The sequence below is a fragment of the Erpetoichthys calabaricus genome, chromosome 2, assembly GCF_900747795.2.
Source record: "Erpetoichthys calabaricus chromosome 2, fErpCal1.3, whole genome shotgun sequence".
In the NCBI taxonomy this organism is placed as follows: domain Eukaryota; kingdom Metazoa; phylum Chordata; class Cladistia; order Polypteriformes; family Polypteridae; genus Erpetoichthys; species Erpetoichthys calabaricus.
The window spans coordinates 117,732,761-117,755,437 of record NC_041395.2 but is presented as its reverse complement, the minus strand read 5'-3'; the positions used below and the strand labels follow the sequence as shown (position 1 = coordinate 117,755,437).

The following is a 22,677-nucleotide window of genomic DNA, read 5'->3' as shown; positions in this document are numbered from 1 at the left end:
ATGAAATCTATTTTTATTACACTTTTTGCAGAATCAGACATTTATTGTGACATCTGTTGACTGTGGCAATGAAGAGATCAATGTGCACTGTACCAAAAAACATCCATCCATCTTTTCAACCCACATTTTCCAACACAGAGTCAAAAGGAGCCTGCCTCAGCAGCTTTAGGATGCAAGGCAGAAACTGGGTGCGGATTGACTGTAGAGCAAACTTACACACATATACTAACACTTAACAGGCCATTTAACTGACTAGGCACATTTTAAGAAAGGGGAAATACCTGCATGGGCACACTGAAAGCATATATACATTATGACCGGGCTAGGAATTGATCCCAGGTCCCTAGAGATTGGCACATGACACAAACAAATCCTGGACAGTGCACACTAACCTTTACCCAGCTTCACAATGCTGCGCACAGTCTCCCAATGCTTTTTATTACTGATGAAGAAAGATCCTTGCTGCTTTTTGCTTCTTATCCTGTACATCTCCTTGTCCAAATCCTGATCAAAGCAAGAAAAAAAGTAACTTAACCAAAGGTCCATGCAGAACCTGTTAAAATATTCAAAAGCTAAATAGTCTGTGGTCCAGAAATTTGAGTGTCACCCGCCCAATTCCAAATTACAGTACCAGCAGAGTTCTTCATACTGAGAGTAAAGCACCACTGTGGAGAAGTAAATATCTTGTTATCCTGCACAGGCATGATGCAAGACAAGGTCAGTACTGAGATCCTGCACCAGTAACAATGGAACAAGTTACTCATTGGCAAACATGGCCATAAGAGTATCTAGAAGGTTCTTTTTCCTAGATTCTGCTCTAGCTTTAAAGTAACTACTAACCGTGGGAACAATGCAGATAGCAGTTGGGTATTTCTAAATATGTCCTTAGCCAGAGATGTGGAAATTGAAAATAACACCTCTCTGAAGGGATGGTCTTGTGATGTTTCCAGATGTGAAGATTTAGTTTTTGAGCACAATTAGTGTAGAAGTATGTTTTCTAGTGGAAGAATATAAAAGGAAAACACACAGTCTGCTCTTTAATTCAGTTCTATGCTCCAGACATGGAACACAGGCATTTGGCCGTGGTACTGCAATGCATTTTCGCATTTTGGTTGAAATAAATGCCTGATCTTTAAAGTACTATCTTCTCTCTTGAGCAGCATTTACTGACCCATATCAGTACAATAAGCCCGATTATAATAATTAATCTCAAGCTATTTATTTGACTACCAAACCTGCTTAAATAGGTCAAATGCAAAACTGAAAAGAGCTGTGTGTTGGGATTTTGCACATTCCTCTCATGTCTTTGTAGGTCTTCCCCTAAAAATGCCCAAATATATACATGTTAGATTGATTAGCTATACGAAAGTCTGTCCAAGTTGAGTGTGGGTGTATGGGCCCTGGGATGACCTAGTGTGCTGCCCAAGATTAGTACCACCATTGTGCCCAGTGCTGCCAGGACAGGCTTCAGCTACTCGTGGTCCAGAATTGGATTAAGTAGCTTTGACCGTGCAAATGGAAACTGCTGTCAGGCAAGCGTGTTTGAAGATGGCGTCAGTGCTCACATTTTCCCATGATGAATTTTAACTCAAATGCTGAAGCAGCATTTCAGGTTAAGGTTGTGACTGTAAATACCTTTTTGTTCAGCTGTTTCTCCAACTGGCTTGTCATGTTTGCACTGTGCTGGGGTGCACTGGATAATTTGCTTGGTCTCTTGAGTGAAAAATCTGGCTTCTGAGTGATGAGGAAGACGACATGTTCCTTTTTTCCTGTCCTTTCCTCTTCTTCAATCTGGTGAATAATCTCCATTGTGATCTCACTGTTGAAGAAATCAGTTGCCACTGCTTTGATAATACCTGCCAAAAAACATCTTTTTATAAAATGAAGCATACAAGAAATTTACAGACTATGAAAATGATGCTTTATTAATCACACTTAATAATTTACATCTAAGTGTTAATAAGGATCAACCTCTTTGTCTCACAAAATCTAATGAATTTAGAGCAGCTACATGTATTTAAGGAATCAGTGCCTTCAAAAGTATTCCAGAAAATGACCATAAAAGACTGCTTAAATTCACATTACACTCACTGGCCACATTATTAGGTATACCTTGCTAATACTGGTTTGGACACTCTTTTGCCTTTGGAACTGCCGAAATTCTTTGAGGAATGGATTCAAAAAGGTGCTGGAAATATTCATCAGGGATTTTGGTCCATCTGGACATGATAGCATGTCAATAGTTGCTGTAGATTTGCTGGCTGCACATCCATGAAGTGAATCTCCTGTTCCACCACATTACAAAGGTGCTCTATTGGATTGAGATCTGGTGACTGTGAAGGCCATTTGAGTACAGTGAACTCATCATCATGTTCAAGAAACCATTCGGAGAGGATCTGAGCTTTGTAACGTGGCATGTTATCCCGCTGTAAGTAGCCATCAGAAGATGGGTCCACAGCGGTCATAAAGGGATGGATATGGTCAGCACTCATGTAGGCTGTGACATTTAAACAATGCTTAGCTGGTACTAGGGGGCCCAATGTGTGCCAAAAAAAATTTCCCCCACCATTACACCACCACCACCACCTGCTTGAACTGTTGAAACAATCCATCGATCAATGCTTTCATGTTGTTGACACCAAATTCTGACCCAGCCGGAACAGAGACTTGTCAGACCAGGCAAGGTTTTTCCAATCATCTATTGTCCAATTTTAGTGAGGTCTTGTGAATTATAGCCTTAGTTGCTTGTTTTTAGCTGACAGGAGTGGCACTCAGCATGGTCTCCTACTGCTGTAGCCCATCTGCTTCAAGCTTCAACGTGTTGTGCATTCAAAGATGCTCTTCTGCATACCTCAGTTGTAACGAGTGGTTATTTGACTTACTGTTGCCTTTCTGTCCGCTCAAAACAGTCTGGCCAGTCTCCTCTAACCTCTGACATCAGCAAGGCATTTTTGCCCTGACAACTGCCAGTCACTGGATATTCTTCCTTTTTTGGACCATTCTCTGTAAGCCCTAGAGAGAGTTGTGCATGAAAATCCTACGAAATCAGCAGTTTCTGAAATATTCAGACCAGTCTGTCTGGCACCAACAACCATGCCACGTTCAAAGTCACTTCAATCACCTTTCTTCCCCATTCTGATGCTTGGTTTGAACATCAGCTGGTCGTCTGGACAAAGTCTACATGTCTAAATTCACTGAGTTTCTGCCATGTGATTGGCTGATTAGATATTTGTGTTAACCAGCAGTTGAACAGGTGTACCTAATAAAGTGGCTGGTGAGTGTATATAGAAATAAAACAAAATATACAGCTTTTAGCTTTTCTACAAAATGGTTTTGTTAAATTCACTGCCTTCTGAAAAGCAACAAAGGTTGAACTAGATTAGAGTTAATAAATAAATGTATAATCTTTTCCTGTAACATTTTTTTGTCAACTACCCAAAGTAGGCATAGTTAGTGTTTTGTGCCCAATGTGCTTTTGTGCTAGATGAAGACTCCCTGTCAATGCAGTCTTGAACTGGATAGACCTAATAATATACCCAGAAAAACCTAGCAAATAAAACATCTTACCTGGAACAATATGGCTTAATCCTCGTCGATCTGAGTAGTAGTGTAGATGCATAGTACCATTGTCCTTCTTCTCCACTCTGAAAGAAGGGGCATTCATTTCCTGAAGTATTAAAACAATTCAAAATAAACACAAAAATACCTAAAAATTAGAATTGCTGCATTAAATTTGGAAAACAAAACAGCACACATGGACAGTTTTGGCCATTTTTCTCCATGTCTCTATACAGTATGAAGAAGAAAAAATATGGAATTATGCTCACTGTGAATCTGTCAAAGTGAATAGTTGTATGATGTGTGGAAGACATGTTCCAAACTGATTGCCAAAATATACCTTAGTATATCTGCCTCTGATAAGATGCAACATTCAATTTAGAGTAATCTAAACTAGACGGAGTGTTCCAGCTGCGAAGAGATGAAAAATGAGTTGTAATAGTACCTTGAGTAAATCTCAGTCAATATTGTTTATAAACTTTATGGAATGGATGAGTTGTTAAACCATGGCGAGAAGAAGTAATCTAAGTAAGAATGGTTGACATTTCTCACCTGTGTATTGTTAACACCATTTAACTGCCACTTCTGCCAGTTTGAGGCAATAAAAACCTGTGGCTGCTATGCCAATACATACCTGATAGGAGAGAGACAGGTATCTGTGCAGTGCATCCAGATTCTCAATAAACTCATAAAGATTCCCTCCAAGAGCTCGCAGCATGTTATCATATCCAGATAGCTTACAAAACTCAAAAAAATATTCCCCAAACTGCTTCAGAACAATGTCAGGTGTTACTTCTGAAAAAGAAATAGAAAATAATACATTTCAGGACAAAACAAAAAAATGTAAAAGTGGAACATACATGTATACTATAATAAAGCACAGGATGAAGGATGTGAAAATATCCAAATGAAGCTTTTCCCAAAAAATGATTACATAAAAATAAATAAATCATGACTTCATATATTTGTTTATGCCTTTCACCCAAAGTTACCAGTATAGACTCTCGTCCTCACTGACACTGAATTGGACTAGGCAGGTCATCCATCCATTATCTAACCCGCTATATCCTAACTACAGGGTCACGGGGGTCTGCTGGAGCCAATCCCTGCCAACATAGGGTACAAAGCAGGAAACAAACCCCAGGCAGGGCACCAGCCCACCACAGTAGGCAGGTTATGTTGTGTTATATTATAATTTTCTAAATTGTTATACTTCTATTACAGATATTGGCAATTTATTTAACATTTTGAGCCTTAATAATAAAATATTTGTTTTCTGAAAATTATTAGACTTCAGTTTAAATAACATACTAAATACAATAACATTATGCTTTTATAATGCCTTACTATGACATTGACTGCTCTGTTTTATCTTTGGACAATTCAGAATGTTTCTCACTTTCTTTTTAGTTTTCTGTCTTTTTAGTCATTCAGGTGTACAGTATATTGGAGAGGGGTTTGTTGTTTGTCATATTTAATTATTTATCTGTTGAGCTTCTGTAAAAAGTTCTATCTATCTATCTATCTATCTATCTATCTATCTATCTATCTATCTATCTATCTATCTATCTATCTATCTATCTATCTAAATAAAGCAATCAGAGAAATCATTAAAGTTAATAAAACAGGTTAAAGGTGATTTTCTATACTCTCATTAAATACTGACATTAGAGATTGCTTACTGTATATACTGTATTTATCTACAGTGGTATTAAATGTGCATAACGTGCAATATCTCACATATTAACATGAACATGCACTGTATGAGAGGTGATTAAAAACTGTTGATAGTAACCTAATAAAGAAAACATCTGTAAAAACAAGTTGTTTTTTTTCAACATAACCCACAAAAAATGTATTCACTTGTTTTTTTGACTCAAAAAGAAATGTTTTGCTTGGAGCTGATGTGATATTTTCGTTATTTGCATAGCTCATCACATGAACATAGTCTTCAGATAAAAGAATAAGTGTTAGTCACGTGCAGCCAGATATAGGGAACAGGGCATTGTGGCATACCTTTGACTCCATATTTTCACAGAGCTGCCTTTGCAACCCATGCAGTATGAGAGGGACTTTGTCATGACGCAAAAGGTGAATGGTCAACAGCTTTTTTCACCACTTTGCTGACAGAATGCTGGATTTACAAAGTCACATCAGCATAATATTGACTAGTTATGTAGGCATTCTGAGGAATATAATCAATATGGGCAACACCGTCAACATACTAAAAAATTGGACCTTGAAAATGTTTGGTGTTGCAGAATCATAATCCTTCCATTTTTTATGTTTAGAATTGCAGTCATAATAATATAAGTTTTCTCCAGGTACGGAACACTTCTTATATTCCCCCAATTTTAAATTGTTTGAGATTCTACTTTAAACATTGAATGTGGTGATGTTTCATTTCAAGAGTCAACATTCTGGATACCCAGTGTGCACAGACCTTGCTCATGTTTAATTGTTCACGGACAATGAATCCCTATAGTGTCTTGCTATCTCAAGCACTGTCACTCTTCAATTCTCCATTACAATTTACTCCACGGTTGTAACATTTTCTTCTGTCTTTGATGTTGAAGGCCAGCCAAACCACAGGTTATCTTTGACAGAGGAATTGGTATAATGGAATTCTGTACCCCATCTCTTGTCTTTGGCATATGAACAGTACTGGTCCTCATACACACTGGCTACACAGGAATGAATTTCCAAAGTTATGTTGTTCTCTAGAGTTAGAAATTTGGTTAATATGTTATATTTGATTTTGTGGTTGATAGCATTCTTGTTGACTTGGCTCTCACAAAAGAAATGTACACTTAAGTCACAGGCTCTAGAAACTTGCAATTCACACATTTCGGTACACAGGAGCTAATCTTTCTCCACTTACATTAGTCAAAGTCAAAGCGAACTTTACTGGCATCTCAACCATATACAAGTATACAGATAGACGAAATTGCAAAGCTCAGGGTCCACAGTGTAACAACATGAAGTGCAAATAAAAAAATAAAATTTAAAATTAAGATTTAAAAATTAAAATTAAAACACAAACAAGACGAGACATTGTGCAAAGACAAGACAAAGAAATAGCAGCAATATTGACATGTAGTAAGCAATAGAACATTGATACAATGTATGGTATTTGCAATCTAGATACATAAATATAGTCAATAGATATGTAATATAATGAATAAATAATAGATATTGATAATACAGAAATTATCAGTGTATGATAATAGTTGTTTAAGACATGTGTAAACAATGACGGGTCAGAATGTTTCAAAGCAGAAGGATATCGATGAATGTCAAAGTGCAGTGTGCAAAATACTTAAAGGTCAGTATGAGATTTTCAGTTGTTCTCTACATGCACACTCGTCTTTGCAGGAAAGTGGCTTGCATGTATAAAAGTTCTGTTTTTAGAGGTGGTTGAGGTCGTGTGAAAGATCCCAGGTGGCAGCCTGGTGTTAAGGAGTCTAACAGTTTGGAGGTAAAAACTATCTTGCAGCCTGGCAGATCTGGCTTTGATGCTGCAGTATCTTCTCTTGGATGGCAGAAGTATTAAAAATACATGTGGGAGGTGTAAGGGGTCCTGCACAATGCTGCAGGCCTTGCGGACACTACGTTTGTAAAATATGTCCTGTAGTGAAGGAAGAGGCACCCCAATAATGTTCTCTGCTGTCTTCACTATCCTTTGCAGGCTCTTGCGGTCGGATATGTTGCAGTTGCCATATCAGACAGTGATGCAGCTGGTCAGAACACTCTCAATGGTGCCTCGGTAGAACATGGTGAGGATGGAAGGGGGAAGACTTGCTCGCTTCAGCCGCTTCAGGAAGTATAGTCTCTGCTGGGCTTTCTTGATTAGTGATGAGGTGTTATGCGCCCACATAAGTTCCTCAGTTATGTGCATACCGAGGAATTTGGTACTCCTAACAGTCTCTATATATCAGCACATCATGATATCCCATTCAGGTTCAGCCTCAAAAACATTTTGATTACATCTCTTAGTTTCCAATTCTGCTTTAAATGTTTTCACACAGTGTTGCATCATTATGATTTTACAGCATTATAAAGTGTAATACCTTTAAGAAATGTTATCATGAAAGAGAAATTATGCTAAAGTATAGGCCAGACAAAATACACATTTCCTATAAAGAGAAATCTTTTTAATTCCCTCCTTTTTAATACGATGTTATGCACTTGAAACAAAAAATAAATCTGTTATGATAGGTTTAAAAAGTGATTGGCTCACTAACTTATTTGTTGTCAGAGTGATTGATTTGCTGGTTGATTGAGGGACTGGCTCTTTGACCGGATTTTTTGATTTACTTGCTGACTGACTGAGTCATATTAATCATTTCCATCACTGACTATATGTCTACTTGATTAATTAGTATATTTGTTAGTGTGAGGAGTAGTTAGCCGGGAACAATATTACAGATTGTTTGATTGGATATCTGTCAGTCGCACATATTGACTGAATGTGTTATTCATTAACTGTTTCATTGTATTTCTAACTGATTAATTAATGTTTGTTGTCTGCTGGTAAGCAATAGTCCAACAAATTGATTGATGTCTGTCCTACTTATTATTTCATATACTGTATATACAGTAAATAATTTCCACATATATACTGTAAATACATATACAGTACATTCACTCAATGGCCACTTTAACTCCCCTAAGCAGCCAGTCATGTGGCTACAACCCAATTCATACATCATGCTGACTTGGACAAAAGGTTTAGTTTTTCTTTGACTAAACATTATAATAGGAAAGACACACCATCTAAGGGACCTTGATTGCGGTATGATTGCTGGTGTCGGATGTGGTGGTCTAGCATCTCAGAAGCAGCTGCCTTACTTAAATTTTCATATACTGGAGCCTGTAGGATTTACAGAAAATGGTGCAATAAACAAAAACATCAAGCGAATGGCACTTCTGTGGGTCAAAGCACCTTGTAAATGAGAGAACATTGACTACAGATTGGAAAAATGTCACCGAGCCTTGTGAATCTTGACTTCTGCAGTGACATGCAAATGGCAGGATTTCAATTTGGTGTAAGCAGAATGAATCTAAGGATGCATCTTGCATTGTGTCAGCAGTATAGTGAGGTGGAGATGGTAGTATTAAGCTTTGAAGAATGTTTTTCTTTTATACCTTGAATTTATTAATACTGATTAAGAAACTTAAACATGTATAGTATACCTGAACATTGATGCAGCATCACTTTATAGCCACAAACTACATTTTTTAAAACTGATTTTTCCAGCAGGGTAATGTGCCATACTGCAAAGCATGCATGATCTCAAGATGGTTCTGTGAACATGACAGATGACTCTGGCCTATATTCCCAAAAAAATAACTTCAGGATTAGGTAGAACAAACATTTTATGTGGCACAAAAATGTGAAGATCCAAAAATTTCCAAGGAATATTTTCAGCACATTATTAAATCTATGGTTCAAAAAAGTCCGACTGCTCTGAAAGAAAAAAGGGGTCTTGTCCAGTACTAAAACATTGTGCCTAATAAAGTGCTCACAAAGTTTTTTAATGAATGATTTGTTTAGTTAAGTAAACACAAAACCACACAAGAATGGCTGGTCTAGTATCACAGTCACTTTAAAAACTCAATTAAAAATCACTATTGTATTTAGCATACCCAGAAATTTGCAAGTCTCATCCACCAGTCTCATTGTGATGACATCCTTATAGACTTCATGGGTCATGAAGCTGTCCTGAACACCAGCCTGGTCTCTATGTAAAATAAAAAAAAAATTAAAAAGTGCAGAAAATGGACAATTAAAACCACACTGACCAACCAGCCTAACTTTATTTTATTGAATGCCATGACAAAGAGCTTTACAAGTACCAAGATACAGCACCATTATGTATGTGTATTTGTTTACAATTCACACACAAGCACGTCAGCTGACTTAGAGTCAAACTAGTAGCCTTAGGGCTTAAAGGCCATTGTCTTAGTCACTGGTCTATACTGTGTATCCTACTACATACAGCATATCTCACTCTACATCAATAAAAATTAAGATTTCTCCTTTTGAAGACATTTTAGTGTACCACCTGTAAATTTAATTCTGCAAAGAAATTAATCTTACACACATAATCACACTGCAGACAGTAACTTTGTATTGTCAGCAGAATGACCAGCTATCACTCTGTCAACTGATAAATGAATTCTCTACACATACTAAATATACACTTTGTACAACAGAATGTGTATAATTTTTGAAAACTATTTACATATAACATGGATTTAGTTTAAAAATGTAATAACCATGAATACTCTTTAAAGTGCTATAATTTCCAAGCAGTTTCATTCAGCATTATAGGGTCATTGCTGTTAAATGTGCATACTGCGTGTAAAGACCTGTCGCCACCCTGACATTTAGTGTATGTATGTGGTGCTGTGGAGTCCCTGTAGTTCTGAATGTCCCTTCATATCAGCTGAGAACTTGTCCTTTGAATCTTCTACTCTAAAAAATATTTTCATGTATTAGAAATATGAAATGCATTTGCATTTTTACTCTCACAATTAGCTCATTTTGTAAATTTATTATTGTCATTCATACACTTCACTTATAGACATAACTATATTATGTAACAAAAATGAAAGCGTGAAGCTTCTAAAAACAGACCACACAATGGTGTTTAGAGAAAATATTTACATGGCAAGAAAAAATTGTGTATGTTGGTAACTACTTGAAAAGCACCAAATTAACATCATTCTGGACCAAAATCTTTAAATACCTATCAGGACAGAAAGACAGACAAACTGTAATTGTCTTTTCTTCACTATTGGCACGTAGTCTTATCTTGCTCAACTGGAAGAATCCTAGCCTACCTCTTTTAAGTCAGTGGGTAACTGATGTTATATACTATTTGAAATTGGAAAAAAAATAAACCTATTATATAATAAAACATTAAGGTCTGTGTGTCTACATCCTCAGAGCAATCTGATTGGTTTGGCTTTGGTGATATGACAAAAGAGAAGGTGCGAGTGTGAGATGTGCAAGAAGGAGTAAAGGCACACATCGAGAGTCTCACAAGCAGGTTTATGGGAATGCACTTGAGAAAGGACAAGCTGGTGAAAAGACATTCACAACCACATGCAAATACAGAGGAAAGGCACTGAAGGTACATGTAGGGCAAGAGGTAGCAAATTTATATATTATATTATTTGTCTTTGACAGGTACTGTGGCTAGTATATACATATACAGTATAATGTCTTAAATTTTGGCAGAAACACCATCTAGGTTGTAAGATAGATATATATACTCTTGCCTTGAACCCATTTCTGTCAAAGAGAAATGCTGCAGATGTAGAGGTGGTAAGAAGTTTGGAGAATGGCAGAGATGAAAGTAAGCACATGAAGTTGGTTTCATCAGGTTTGATTTGTTACCTAATCCTAGTAAGGTCCAATTTGCTATTAAAGAGGTGACTTTGATAAGAGTTGGGCTATTCGAAATATCAACAAATTGCTTTTGAAAATAAGTTGTTGCTTACTAAAGATTTGTTGAAATATATCTGACGATTATGGAATCGCAGACAATAAAATCCCATGTACTGATTAAATTTGGGTGCTATTGCGACAGTTCACGTTCTTCATTAAAAACATGCCATCCTGAATGAGTTAAAGAGCTGTCCTGTATCTGAATGACTAGACAATTCCTTTAAACTGTCTTCTGAAGCTTTTCAGTATAGAATACTATACTGCATTATAAAATACAATTTCTATTTAATTGTTAAATGAATTCTAAATCTAGAAAACACAGTATCAAAAATGAACATATGGTGCAGTTCATCAATGACAATACATCACCCATTGCATGGCTGATGGCTGCACAATACTACTGCTAGAACAATTTTCAATCCATCCATTTTCTAAAATACTAATGCAGTTCAGAGCCACAGAAAAGTGGTGCTTATCTTGTCAGCACTGGAAGAATTTTGGGAACCATCTCTGGACAGGATGCTAGTCCACCACAACACATTTAAACACAATGATTTGTCTTTTATTAACTGGTTATCTTATTCACAGCGAATCTGAATATAATGCAATACTCTAAATATTATTAATCCGTAATGTATATATTGTACTGATAGCACGGAGTCAATTAAATAAATATATCTAGTTACTTTTTTATGATTTCATAAATGCACACTGCCCTTCTTAGAGACACCTCATTTCCCTGAATTGACTAGATATTCATTTCTTTCTAAAATAAATGCACCTGATGCAATTTAGTTTATGAAATTAAAAAATAAGCAATTACTCATATATTTTGTTTACCATTTTACTACAAAAATGATCAAATTCAGCATCATCAAACTGCGAAAAACAACTAAATTAAATTAATTAAGGTTATTGTTCACTAGTAAATGGAAGCAGCATAGGTTGAATTAATCTGCCCATACTTGATTGTCACAAATTTCTGAATGGACATTTTGCTAGTATGGCCACAAGTGGGCAGAAATGCTTCCTCATTAGAAATGAATATTCATTGTGTTGTACACTGGCTGGCCACCTCTTTGTATTGTTCTCTAATATATTTGAATAACTGCAGTTAAGATTATTCCATGTCACAGAATAGGGGGAAGACAGAGAAGACACAAAAAACAATCTACCGCCTAACTTGGGCAGCAACAACACTGATCACCCATTTGGCGTCATAAAAGTAAAATCGCCTCACAATTACTTTTAAAGTAAAAGAATCCACATGGAATAGTGTGCGCACTGATTTCTTTTTAAATTAAATACAGAACCCCCATACAGGTTACACTAGTCTCCGACCTCTAGAAAAACCCTTAGCAGCCTTTAGCTTGTCCCATTTCTGATGTGAAACAGTGAGGTATGGAGTGTAAATTATTTTAAATTTAAATTCATCTCTTCAGTAAATTAATGACATTTATGTTTTAGCAAGGAACATCAGAGGAAAGCAGTTTGCATTTATTAAATGTATGTAAACTGCTCTTTGGTTTGTACTGAATTAGACATATTACAAAAACAACGTTGTGCTTTGGACACTGTGGGAACAGACAGGGATGCAATGCACTTCCTGGAGATGGCCAACCCTGTCACTAGCAGTCAGGAGACAGGTTTAATTGTGCAAATGCATTTGTCAGCAAATACACATACTGTAAGCTATGGGAATTAATATTTTCACTCAGGAATAAATTATACAAAAATGAGGTTATTAGAGTTACAAGAGTTTACAAATAATCTAACAACTGGACAGCACAGATTGAATCAACAGATTCAGATCAAGTGATTTATTTCCAAAACATCTGCACAATCTTGCATCAGACTGATATAAATGGCTCATTCTGATTTCTTACTTGAATTAAATCAGTTAAATTCATTACAATTGAAATATATTTTCTTACTGACATGGTGGAACTGAGGAAGACAGATAAAACTGTCCAGAGGAAATTTAAGAAAGTATTTGCATTTTCCATGTAACTGAACAACATGTAAGTCACAATGTATAGAATGGAAACATAGATGCAAATAATGTACACTCTTTTACATTGTCATTACTGGTTCTGAGATATTAATTCCTGGTTCATTTACCAAGAGCTGAGCGCTGACATACTCTGACATTACATAGCATCTAACTGGAGTTTTATAGCTGGCTCTCCAGTTTAAGGTCAATAATGGGCTGAATTTTCTACTGCAATAGGACTAACCAAATCTGGACTTGTTTTCAATTCTTATTGCATTTTGAATTCTATAAATCTAAATTAATATAAGGTATACAAAACATTAAGAATATTATAGTGCACCATATACATGGGAGGCATTGTTATCAAAATTTTCCTTAATAAATAAAAAATAAATACTGTAACAACTCTTGTTAATTTATGTGCAGATATTCTAATGAAATGAAACGAATGAAATGCACCCTGTGACAGCATTAAGTATTGGTTATAAAAGATTTAATGTACAAAATAACCCTTTTGTGATTACAATTTCCTGAGATTTGCTTGCTGTCAGAAATTGACTGAGGTTATGTTACATCCTAAAACAATGTTACGGGCATAAACCTTTTGTGTTTTAAGATACCGTAAAGAAAGATAGAACCATTTAGTTCTCCACCATCACTAAATCAGTATTTTATACTATTATTTTTATCAAATTAGAAGATCAAATGATACATTTGTAAAATAATTTAGTTAACTAGACATGCTTCAATTATTGTTTTAATAAAACATAAGCATGAAGAAAATAAATACAAGCACAGCGAAGACCTGGTTTACTGAATGCCACATTACACACAAACTTAAAATAGCGATTTCCCTGTTTATTCTGTAATAATGACGTTATTTTAAAAATCAATTAAACAAATGATTACTTTTTAAAATTCTATACATATTAATGGGATAAAATGAAGTGCATGCAGTAAATGAATATCTGTCCATCTATCTTCTGCAGTATCATATCTATAAAATTTCTGTATTGCTTAATTCTACCCTTGCACGTTGTGCCTCATGTTTTCCCCAGTTACCTAACTATTGAGAAATCTACTTTAAAATATTATTTGCATAAACAGCAGATAGTATAAATTGCAAAAACATAGTAAACGCTAAAAGATACTGTTATCAAACACGCCATTTTAATGTTAATTTTCTTTTATAATTAAGGAAATTAAAATTTTGGTTTATGCAATTTATAAAACACCCGGTTTAATCCACAAAACCTTCATTTAAATAAATTAATCAAACTTTCAGAAGATAGTATTGTTTTTTACATAATCATAATGATAAAATAAGCAGCCCGCTTTGACCTTAGTTTTAGTAACGGTTCCGATGGATAGATGAATGTATATATGGATGGATGAATTAAATTAATGTGATTTTAAAATTTATTTTAATCATTATGTTTAGTGGTGAACAAAAAAATCTTACCTTATCTTTTCCCATGCCCCCTCTCCAAATTTTTCAATAACCAAAGATTTTAGACAGGTATTAATAAATCCATACTGCAGGTGAAGAACACAGGGAAAAAGATGTCTTAATTCAATTATTTTCCATTTCTTCCTCTTCAGCTTAACTTCATATGCCCATTTTTCAGTAGAATACTTTAGCTCGATTAGTTTAAAATGACTTTTGCAAACAATTGCCACAGACTAGCACATATTCTGTTAGCAATGGTTTCAAAGTATTTTCTACTCTAAACAGCACTGGATGTGAAATTAAAATAACGTCCTTTCTCATAATGCCTTCAAAGAAATGGACTATAAAATCAACACTCTGAAACGGAGAAAACTTACCATTTCTTCAACTGTTATGGAGTTGCAAAATACGACGGGAATTTTTTTAAATCACATTTTCCAGAAAATGTGTCATTTTGTCCTTTTGACGATCGTTGTTGTGTCAGTCTATATTGTGTGTATGTTAAGATTAGCATGTGGATGACAAAAAGGATTGATCATCGCATTTGCTAGCAGCAAAAACATCATCGTCAGGCTGTATCCTTTTGCATATTTACATTGCAACACTGAGCTTTTTTAAAATGCGGATTGTTTAAACGTACTTTAACAATCACCGCTTACTTGCTTAATTTCCTCCTTTACTTCTTAAAGCCCATATGCTGGACTGACTAGAAAGCTGACCAGTGGCCAAAGCGATGATACGTGACAATGACGTGAATTACATTTGTTATTTCTTTGCTTAAAGAACCGTAGCATATAATGCAAAAGAAACACAGTATTTTAATAAGTTAGCTTTTGTTTGTATATGCATAACATTTAACATGCACGACGTTTTTATTTTACCTCAGTAAAATGGCTTTGAACGTGTCAAATTTTAAATTAACGGGAATATTAAATCAGTAAATAACAAAAATGACCAGAATACCGTTTTTTATATTGTGTACTGTGAAACTATTTTATCTGGCGCGGTTTTCATATGCTTTGCAAATATTGTAGATGATATCAAATTACTACAATTTGTGTTTTTGTCAATTATACATATACACAATTATATATAAAATATAGTTTGGACTGCATAACAATTTGCAGCAGTTTTCTAAATTCGAGTTAAATATTTTCTTCACCAAAATGTGAAAAAGTTCCTATGGCCAACATAAATTACAAATGCCGTAATGCCTATACTGCTACAAACAGATTTTGTATAACCTATAACCTTGCAATATTATTCATGTTTCATTTCAATTCAAGAGGAACGATTTCCTATAATTTAAAATGATAAGGGAAAGTGGAACAATTTAATGCTTTTATCATAGACGAAAACATTAAAAATTTTCTGACGATCAATCGAGATTATTCATTAAGCAGCAACTCTGTAAGATACATACCCATATGAAAACTGTTTTGAAATAGTGAAATTACAAATATTTTGTAAATTAATGAACATGAAAATATACAATATGTTTCTCTTAAGTCTAGTAAATTGGTGGAGGTGCATTGGCGTCTTCCATTGTAAAGGCTGAATTCCACTCCTGGCCAGTCCACTGCGTGGGATTTTCAGTTACTATCAACACGTTAAATTGATTTGCAGCTCTGACTACGACATTGAAATTGTGTGGCGACCCGTCCAGGATTGGTTCTTGCCCTGTTCCTAATTATGCTGACTGGATAAGTCTTGGCTTTCTGCAATTGTTTGGGTTTAAAGATGTGACAGACATTGTAATTCCAATAAAATATACAAAATGTGGATTATTATGTTGTTTATACATATTCATATACATGTGGAAGTACAGGTCTGTGATACGGTTTGCATATTTGTACGTAATCCGTACTGGAGAAAATGAATTACCGAACGTATCTTAAAATAGTTTATTATTCCTAAGCTTTCGTCAACCTACCAGGTGTCATATATGATTTATATATATAGAATTTAAATTGTTAGACATGTAAATGAGACAGTTTTAGTCAAGAGTTGACTAAGCAATACAAACTGAACGTTTTTCATCAATTTTCAATTTAAATTGGTTAGGTGTTCAAATGGCGCCTAGTGGACAGCACCACCTAGTGGCCCGATTTTCCCCAGGATTCCCCACTCGCCTAAGATCTCTACAAGCTTAGGACGTTTGAAATGTTAACTTCATCACATACATTTAACCACCACGAAAATGATTAAAGCACATTTCGATTTTATTATTAAATAAAGGAATGAGCATACTTAGATCAGATTCAAAACAGTTAGACTTAGGACATTTTCTAATTTAAGGAGTCAATTTGAAACTTTTCATCATTCATTTTGTGGAGTTATTTTTCCTGGTCAGACTCCCCAGGAGTCAAAGCATGTATTCCATCAAAAACCTTTGCATGTGCAATCGTGTGTGAGTTTCCCATCTTCGGCTGGTTTGTGGTCTACACCTGTTACTGGTGGAATAATTTCTGCCCATAACAACACTAAACGTAATGGATACATAGGAAACAGAAATGGACAGTGTAACACTGAGTAGGCACATTTGTATCCATTTGCAAAAAAATAATTGCTGCTAAATTATGAGCACTGCATCTGTGAACAATATTACAAGTCAAAACAATTTTCAATTCTGCGCGACTTTTGAAAGTCCATACCATACCAGATTACCCACATTCACCTGCTTTATCCAGGCACAAAGTTTTTTTTAAACCAAACTATTTTTTCTGGGCTCGCTCATTGCAAAAAATGTTCTGGAAAAAAAAATCAGTATGGTTGCCAAACTGCTGTACCAATCCACTTCTACATTCAATACACACTTCTCCATTTTTCTCTCTCTCTCTCATTATTAGGATATTTTCTGGTTTCACCCAAGCCACTCACAACCAAGCGGCTAGCGTACAAGTCAGGTTTCTGAATCAGACAGTCTGGTAATTGTCCCAGCAAAGTTCTGGAATAAAAATGACTAAGCAATCATATGACATACTAACATAAATGTTACTAGGAAATTTTCTTCTCTCAGAGATATATGCGTATACAAATTATGTTATAATAGGCACACTATACATATTTCTTATGGAAACAACAGAATAGCTAATTAATCTATTAAAAAAATAATCCACTGTACAAGTGCCACTTGTGCAACCACAGTCATAATCAGGCACTTCAATCTGTCTTCATTATAAGAAAATGTCAATGTCAAATTTATTTATATAGCGCATTTAAAACAACATAGGAATGATGTGGCCAAAGTGCTTTACAATAATAGAATAAAAGAAAAAAACATACAATTAACATAAATAGAAATAAAATAAATGAATATAAATAAAATAAATAATAAATGGAAGTAATGTTACATAATCACAATGAGGAATCCATCAGTATTACTGAAGGTCATGGAATGCAAGTGAATAGAAATGAGTCTTTACTCTTGATTTGAACAGTTCAGTTGTAGACGACTCCTTTATATGATGAGGTAAAGAGTTCCACAGGCGAGGAGCAGCAGCTGCAAAAGCCATGTCCCCCTTAGTTTTACACTTGGTACGAGGGACAGCAAGAGACAACTGACCAGACGATCTAAGCACTCTGGATGTCTGGTGTAAAACACACAATTCGGATAAACAGGCAGGAGCAAGCCCATGTAAAGATTTAAAAACTAGCAGCAAGATTTTAAAATCAATTCGAAAACTGACAGGCAACCAGTGTAAAGAAGCTAATATTGGAGAAAATGGTGTAAAATCCTCCAACAGCAGCACTACCATATCAGCCTGTAGTGGCTATTGGTTCCTTAAAACTCATTGCATACTATGTTGCAATACTGAGCATTTAAAATATAATTTGCATACAATCAGTTCTTGCAGAGGATGTTTGATTAGGTCATAACATTATGAAGCTAGCCATCTTTTTTATAGCTGTTTTTAATTTAATTTGGAGGAATTGTCCAGGCTGAACTTCAAGAGAGCTAGTGTTGTAGATAGATAGATAGATAGATAGATAGATAGATAGATAGATAGATAGATAGATAGATAGATAGATAGATAGATAGATAGATAGATAGAAGTGTGCAGATAATTTAATATGACTAGTTTGTTCTGCCTTAAGTATGTTCAAGTTTCTACTCTTTAGAGTTTCTTTTTACTTAAAAATTTGAGAATGGGTTGAATCAGCAGTACAGCAGTTTACCATTCAAATTCAAGAGGCAGAAAAATTTGTATTAAATTAAATGCTATAAATTAGCTATACATGAGTGAATGCGAAAAAGGTGTGTGTGACAGTTCTGTGATTGACTAGTGTTGTGTCCAGGTATGGTTTCTGTCTTGTATCGCTATCATTCATGATCTATCCATACATTTTAAACTTGCTAAATCCATTCACGATTCTGGTGCAGCAGATCCTATATTTTCCATTAATTAAACAATAACTTACAGGAAACAAACACCAAGGCAAATGAAAACATCTCCTAAAGATAGCTTGTGTTAATTCACTTCATCTCTGATCCATATGTTCATCGTTAATTAAGCAGCTGTTTTAAGAATAGACATTAAGACAGAAAAAAAACACCCCAAAGTGTTAGGAGAGCTTTTTATCACAGATTCTTTTACTCCCACACCCAGATTTTTTGTTATGTAGACCCACACATATGTTCTCGACCCCAACGCTTGTTCTCTTATCCTTGCACTAACCTGGCCTGAAAGGAGTCACAGCCCACAAACACAATGCATTTGCCACTGGGCTTACAGACTGAATGCTACTGTATTTCTCTTTTCTAATTAGACGGCATCTCCACTTTTCTCTGTACTGCAGATGACAAAATAGCACAACAAGGCAAACAAGGGGAGCAGGCAAAAAAATCGATTCAGTCATTTTAGATTTTATCATTCTTAAATAATCTTAATTCACCTAAAAGTAAATGGGTGTGGCAAATAACCAATAATGCAATCTGGTTATTTCAGAAGCTGTCATATATGATGCTGACTAACACACCCAATGTGTCAGTTTCTTAAGGTTACATTGCTGAGTGGCTGTGTTCTTCTTGGACCTCTCTTTCTGTTCAATTTATATTTTCAGTTAAAGATGGTGACTTTTTAAAGCTTGTCAGGGCCAAGGTGAACACTCCTAGTATCTCTTGTGGGCAAGCATGAAGATATTCAAAGGTTTGAGGACTTCACTTTTACAGATGTGGAATGTCCACAAAACTACCAGTACAACTAGACCTTTCTCAGAATAACATGTCTAATGTTTTGACTTTTTATTGCCACACTTCCCTTTTTGCAGTGGCAAATTAAAATTTTGCTAATTTAACTTTTGGCATACAGTCTCTACTAACACTTCTGTTTTCTGTAGTTAACATTTATTACTTGTACAGAGCCCAGACATTATAGTACAAGAAAAATGCCCTTACAGTTTAAGTATACAGTTTTAAATATCATAAGATATTGTCTATAATCATTTTTAACACTTTAAAGCACAAGAAATATAATAAAATCACTATAAATATGTTCCTGAAAAATATCTGAGGAAAATTACTTCAATTTTGATTGGTCACTTTTGGCTAATGTGTAAACAAGAGACCCGTAATACTGTAATTGGCCACTGGTGAAAATATTATTGAAAATGAAACTTGGTAACCAGCGAATATATCTTAACCCTGATGTTGTTGATTTATTTGGTTCACCTAATGATTGTAGAATTCTGGTTATTATAAGCAGCTGTTATTAATGCATAAACTAATAGCAAGAAACACAGAGATGCAGTGGTCCAAATTACTGCTTCACAGCTCCAGAGATCTGAAATCAGTTCCTGAACTTGTCAGTGTCTGGTGATTGTATGTTCCACATGGGCATTCATTGTCTCCCCAAGCTTTCTCCCACAGACATACTGTTGTTTTGGGCTAATTGGCAAGCTCAGATTTGTTCAGTATAAACAGCTGTGAGTGGATACATGAATACACCATGTGGTAGACTAGACTCCTACCTTCACTTGGTTTCAGACTTGTGTCCAATGCTGTCAGTCTTCTACAACCCCAATGCCCTGTAATGGAAAAAGAATAATATAAATTAAGAACATATATACAGTATATTAATATTTGTTATAATACCAATAAGTACCATTGAGAGATTTACAAATACTTTTGCAAAAATATTTTAGATGCTTCACCTTCCTGCATTTTTAGAATTTTTCATTATTATGTTGTTATATAATAAAAACTGTGTTTAATAACATAGCCTGAAGGAGCACAACGTATAATCATATAGATAAGTTACCTGCATTACAATAAAGGGAATGATACATATATTAAAACAAAAAAGGGAAGGGTCCATTCAAGGGGTGATAAAGCTTAGGAAAACCTCTTGAGTCCTGGTTATTGGAAGCTGCATGGTGATCTGATTCAGGTCTTGAAAGGCATTAATAAAATCAATCAATCAGATCTGAAATAATGAATCATGCACTCAAAGACCCTAGCAGAAATGAATGGACTGTGCATTTAAAATGGAACACAGAATGCATTGAAGCAAAAATGTTGGCAACTTTTAAAATGAATCTAGTGAGACATCCAGGCAAATTAGTATATAGCTAACCAAAAAAGCCTGATAAACAAAGTATACTAAATGGTCATCTTTCACATTCATCACACATGTGTTCTCAAATCATCTTCCTGAGAAAATCTCCAAGAATGTCCAGTGTCTGTTCTAAATGTTTTTTAAAGAGTTAAGCCACCATCCTTCATCAGGCAATCAAAAGGAATTTTTGGGTCAATAATGTCAAACGCAGCAGTGCAAATTAAATAAATATTTTGATTAAAAGTGAATAAAATTATTACAACATAGCAAAGGAAACAAGATCACACAGAGCACCATACTGTCCATGGCCCTCAATACAAGAGGAACAGAAAATGACCAAACAATTTATTAAAAAAAAAATGTAAAGATGGATAACATTATACACAAAATATTTTTCCTTAAGCAAGCAATATAAAACAGAAAATATGCAATCAATCAATATGTCACAAGCTTATTTAAAATATGTAAAAATACACTTAAGAGTAACAATATAACAAAAAATACAAGATCATTCAAACACATGATAAGTACAGGGATAAAAGTACTAACATAGGAAGCATCGTCAAATATCAAAGTTAACTGATAATACAAGAGCACCAGATTTAAAATAAGAGCTGATAAATAGTAAAGAGTAGTCGATGTCAGTGCTGCAGGTACACACGTCATTTACAAATTAAAAGTAAAGTCATTATCAATCTAAAATTCCAGAGAGGAAATATGAGTTTTCAAGAATATTTTATGTATTAACACCAATACAACCTTTTAGATTTACAGCTTTGTAAGTAAGAAGCAGAATTTTGAAGATAGTTTAATATCAGATGCAACCAGTATAACTGCAGCTGTGCTGTTTTTAGTGGGTTTAGCCAAGTCATCCTTCTGACAGTACCATTCTGAACCCATTAGTATTGGGTAATACTTTGAGTATGAACACTATTTAAACGAGAAGCAAAATGTAATGAAGATGTGAGTAAATGTTGTTTTACAGTGCAGTATTTGATTAGGACAGATGGGTTAAACATTAACAGTATTCCATAGGTGACAATAATGTGTTTTGCATGTAGGCCAAGTGCTATTGAAAATTACTCCAAAGTTGACAATGGATTCATTTGTAGCAGCTAAGATTTACTAATATGGAAGTGAGTTACAGATTCCTACATGAAGCAACCTCACACTCTTAAAAGTAATGTTTCATTAATGGCGTTTTATGATTCTTTGCTGGGTTGTGTGGTTCCTCATAGAACTATTGCTTGACAAAGCACCTTTTCATACTGGGAAGGGTTATTTGCATATGAAGCTGGTTCTCAATATATAGAAAAAAACTGAAATCTTTAATGTACAGTAGGCTATCAAACAGAACACCACTAACAGATTAAGAACACCTGGACTTAGCCTGTGTCATTGTATGCAGCAAAAGTCCTTTTAAAATCAGTAACCTATTGGTATTTCAAAAATCTGTTACCATCTGTTCATGGTTATTTACTGCTTGGAGCCTGTTACAGGTCTAAATAAACCAAGGTTCTTTCTGGAACCTTCATGTGGATGGGTTTTTCAAGAGCCAAAAATGGTTCACCTATGGCTTTGCTATACAGAACGGTTCTGGCACCTTTATTTTTAAGAGTGCAGTTTTATGTAATATTCTGTTGTATTCTGTTTATGTAAT

General features: G+C 35.0%; 1 protein-coding gene across 1 annotated transcript in view; it reads right to left on the bottom strand.

Annotated features, from left to right (window-relative positions):
* LOC114645331 (guanylate cyclase soluble subunit beta-2-like) overlaps window positions 1–21,917 on the bottom strand; it is a 44,970-nt gene extending 23,053 nt beyond the window's left edge. Inside the window, exons 1-9 of the mRNA XM_028793196.1 lie at window positions 21,790–21,917; window positions 17,341–17,407; window positions 14,473–14,546; window positions 9,208–9,302; window positions 4,193–4,353; window positions 3,568–3,667; window positions 1,636–1,856; window positions 1,400–1,410; window positions 393–442 (exon numbers count right to left, since the gene is read on the bottom strand). Of these exons, the coding sequence (XP_028649029.1) occupies window positions 393–442; window positions 1,400–1,410; window positions 1,636–1,856; window positions 3,568–3,667; window positions 4,193–4,353; window positions 9,208–9,302; window positions 14,473–14,546; window positions 17,341–17,407; window positions 21,790–21,917 (907 nt within the window). The remainder of the gene's footprint in view (window positions 1–392; window positions 443–1,399; window positions 1,411–1,635; window positions 1,857–3,567; window positions 3,668–4,192; window positions 4,354–9,207; window positions 9,303–14,472; window positions 14,547–17,340; window positions 17,408–21,789) is intronic.
* Window positions 21,918–22,677: the final 760 nt, after the last annotated feature.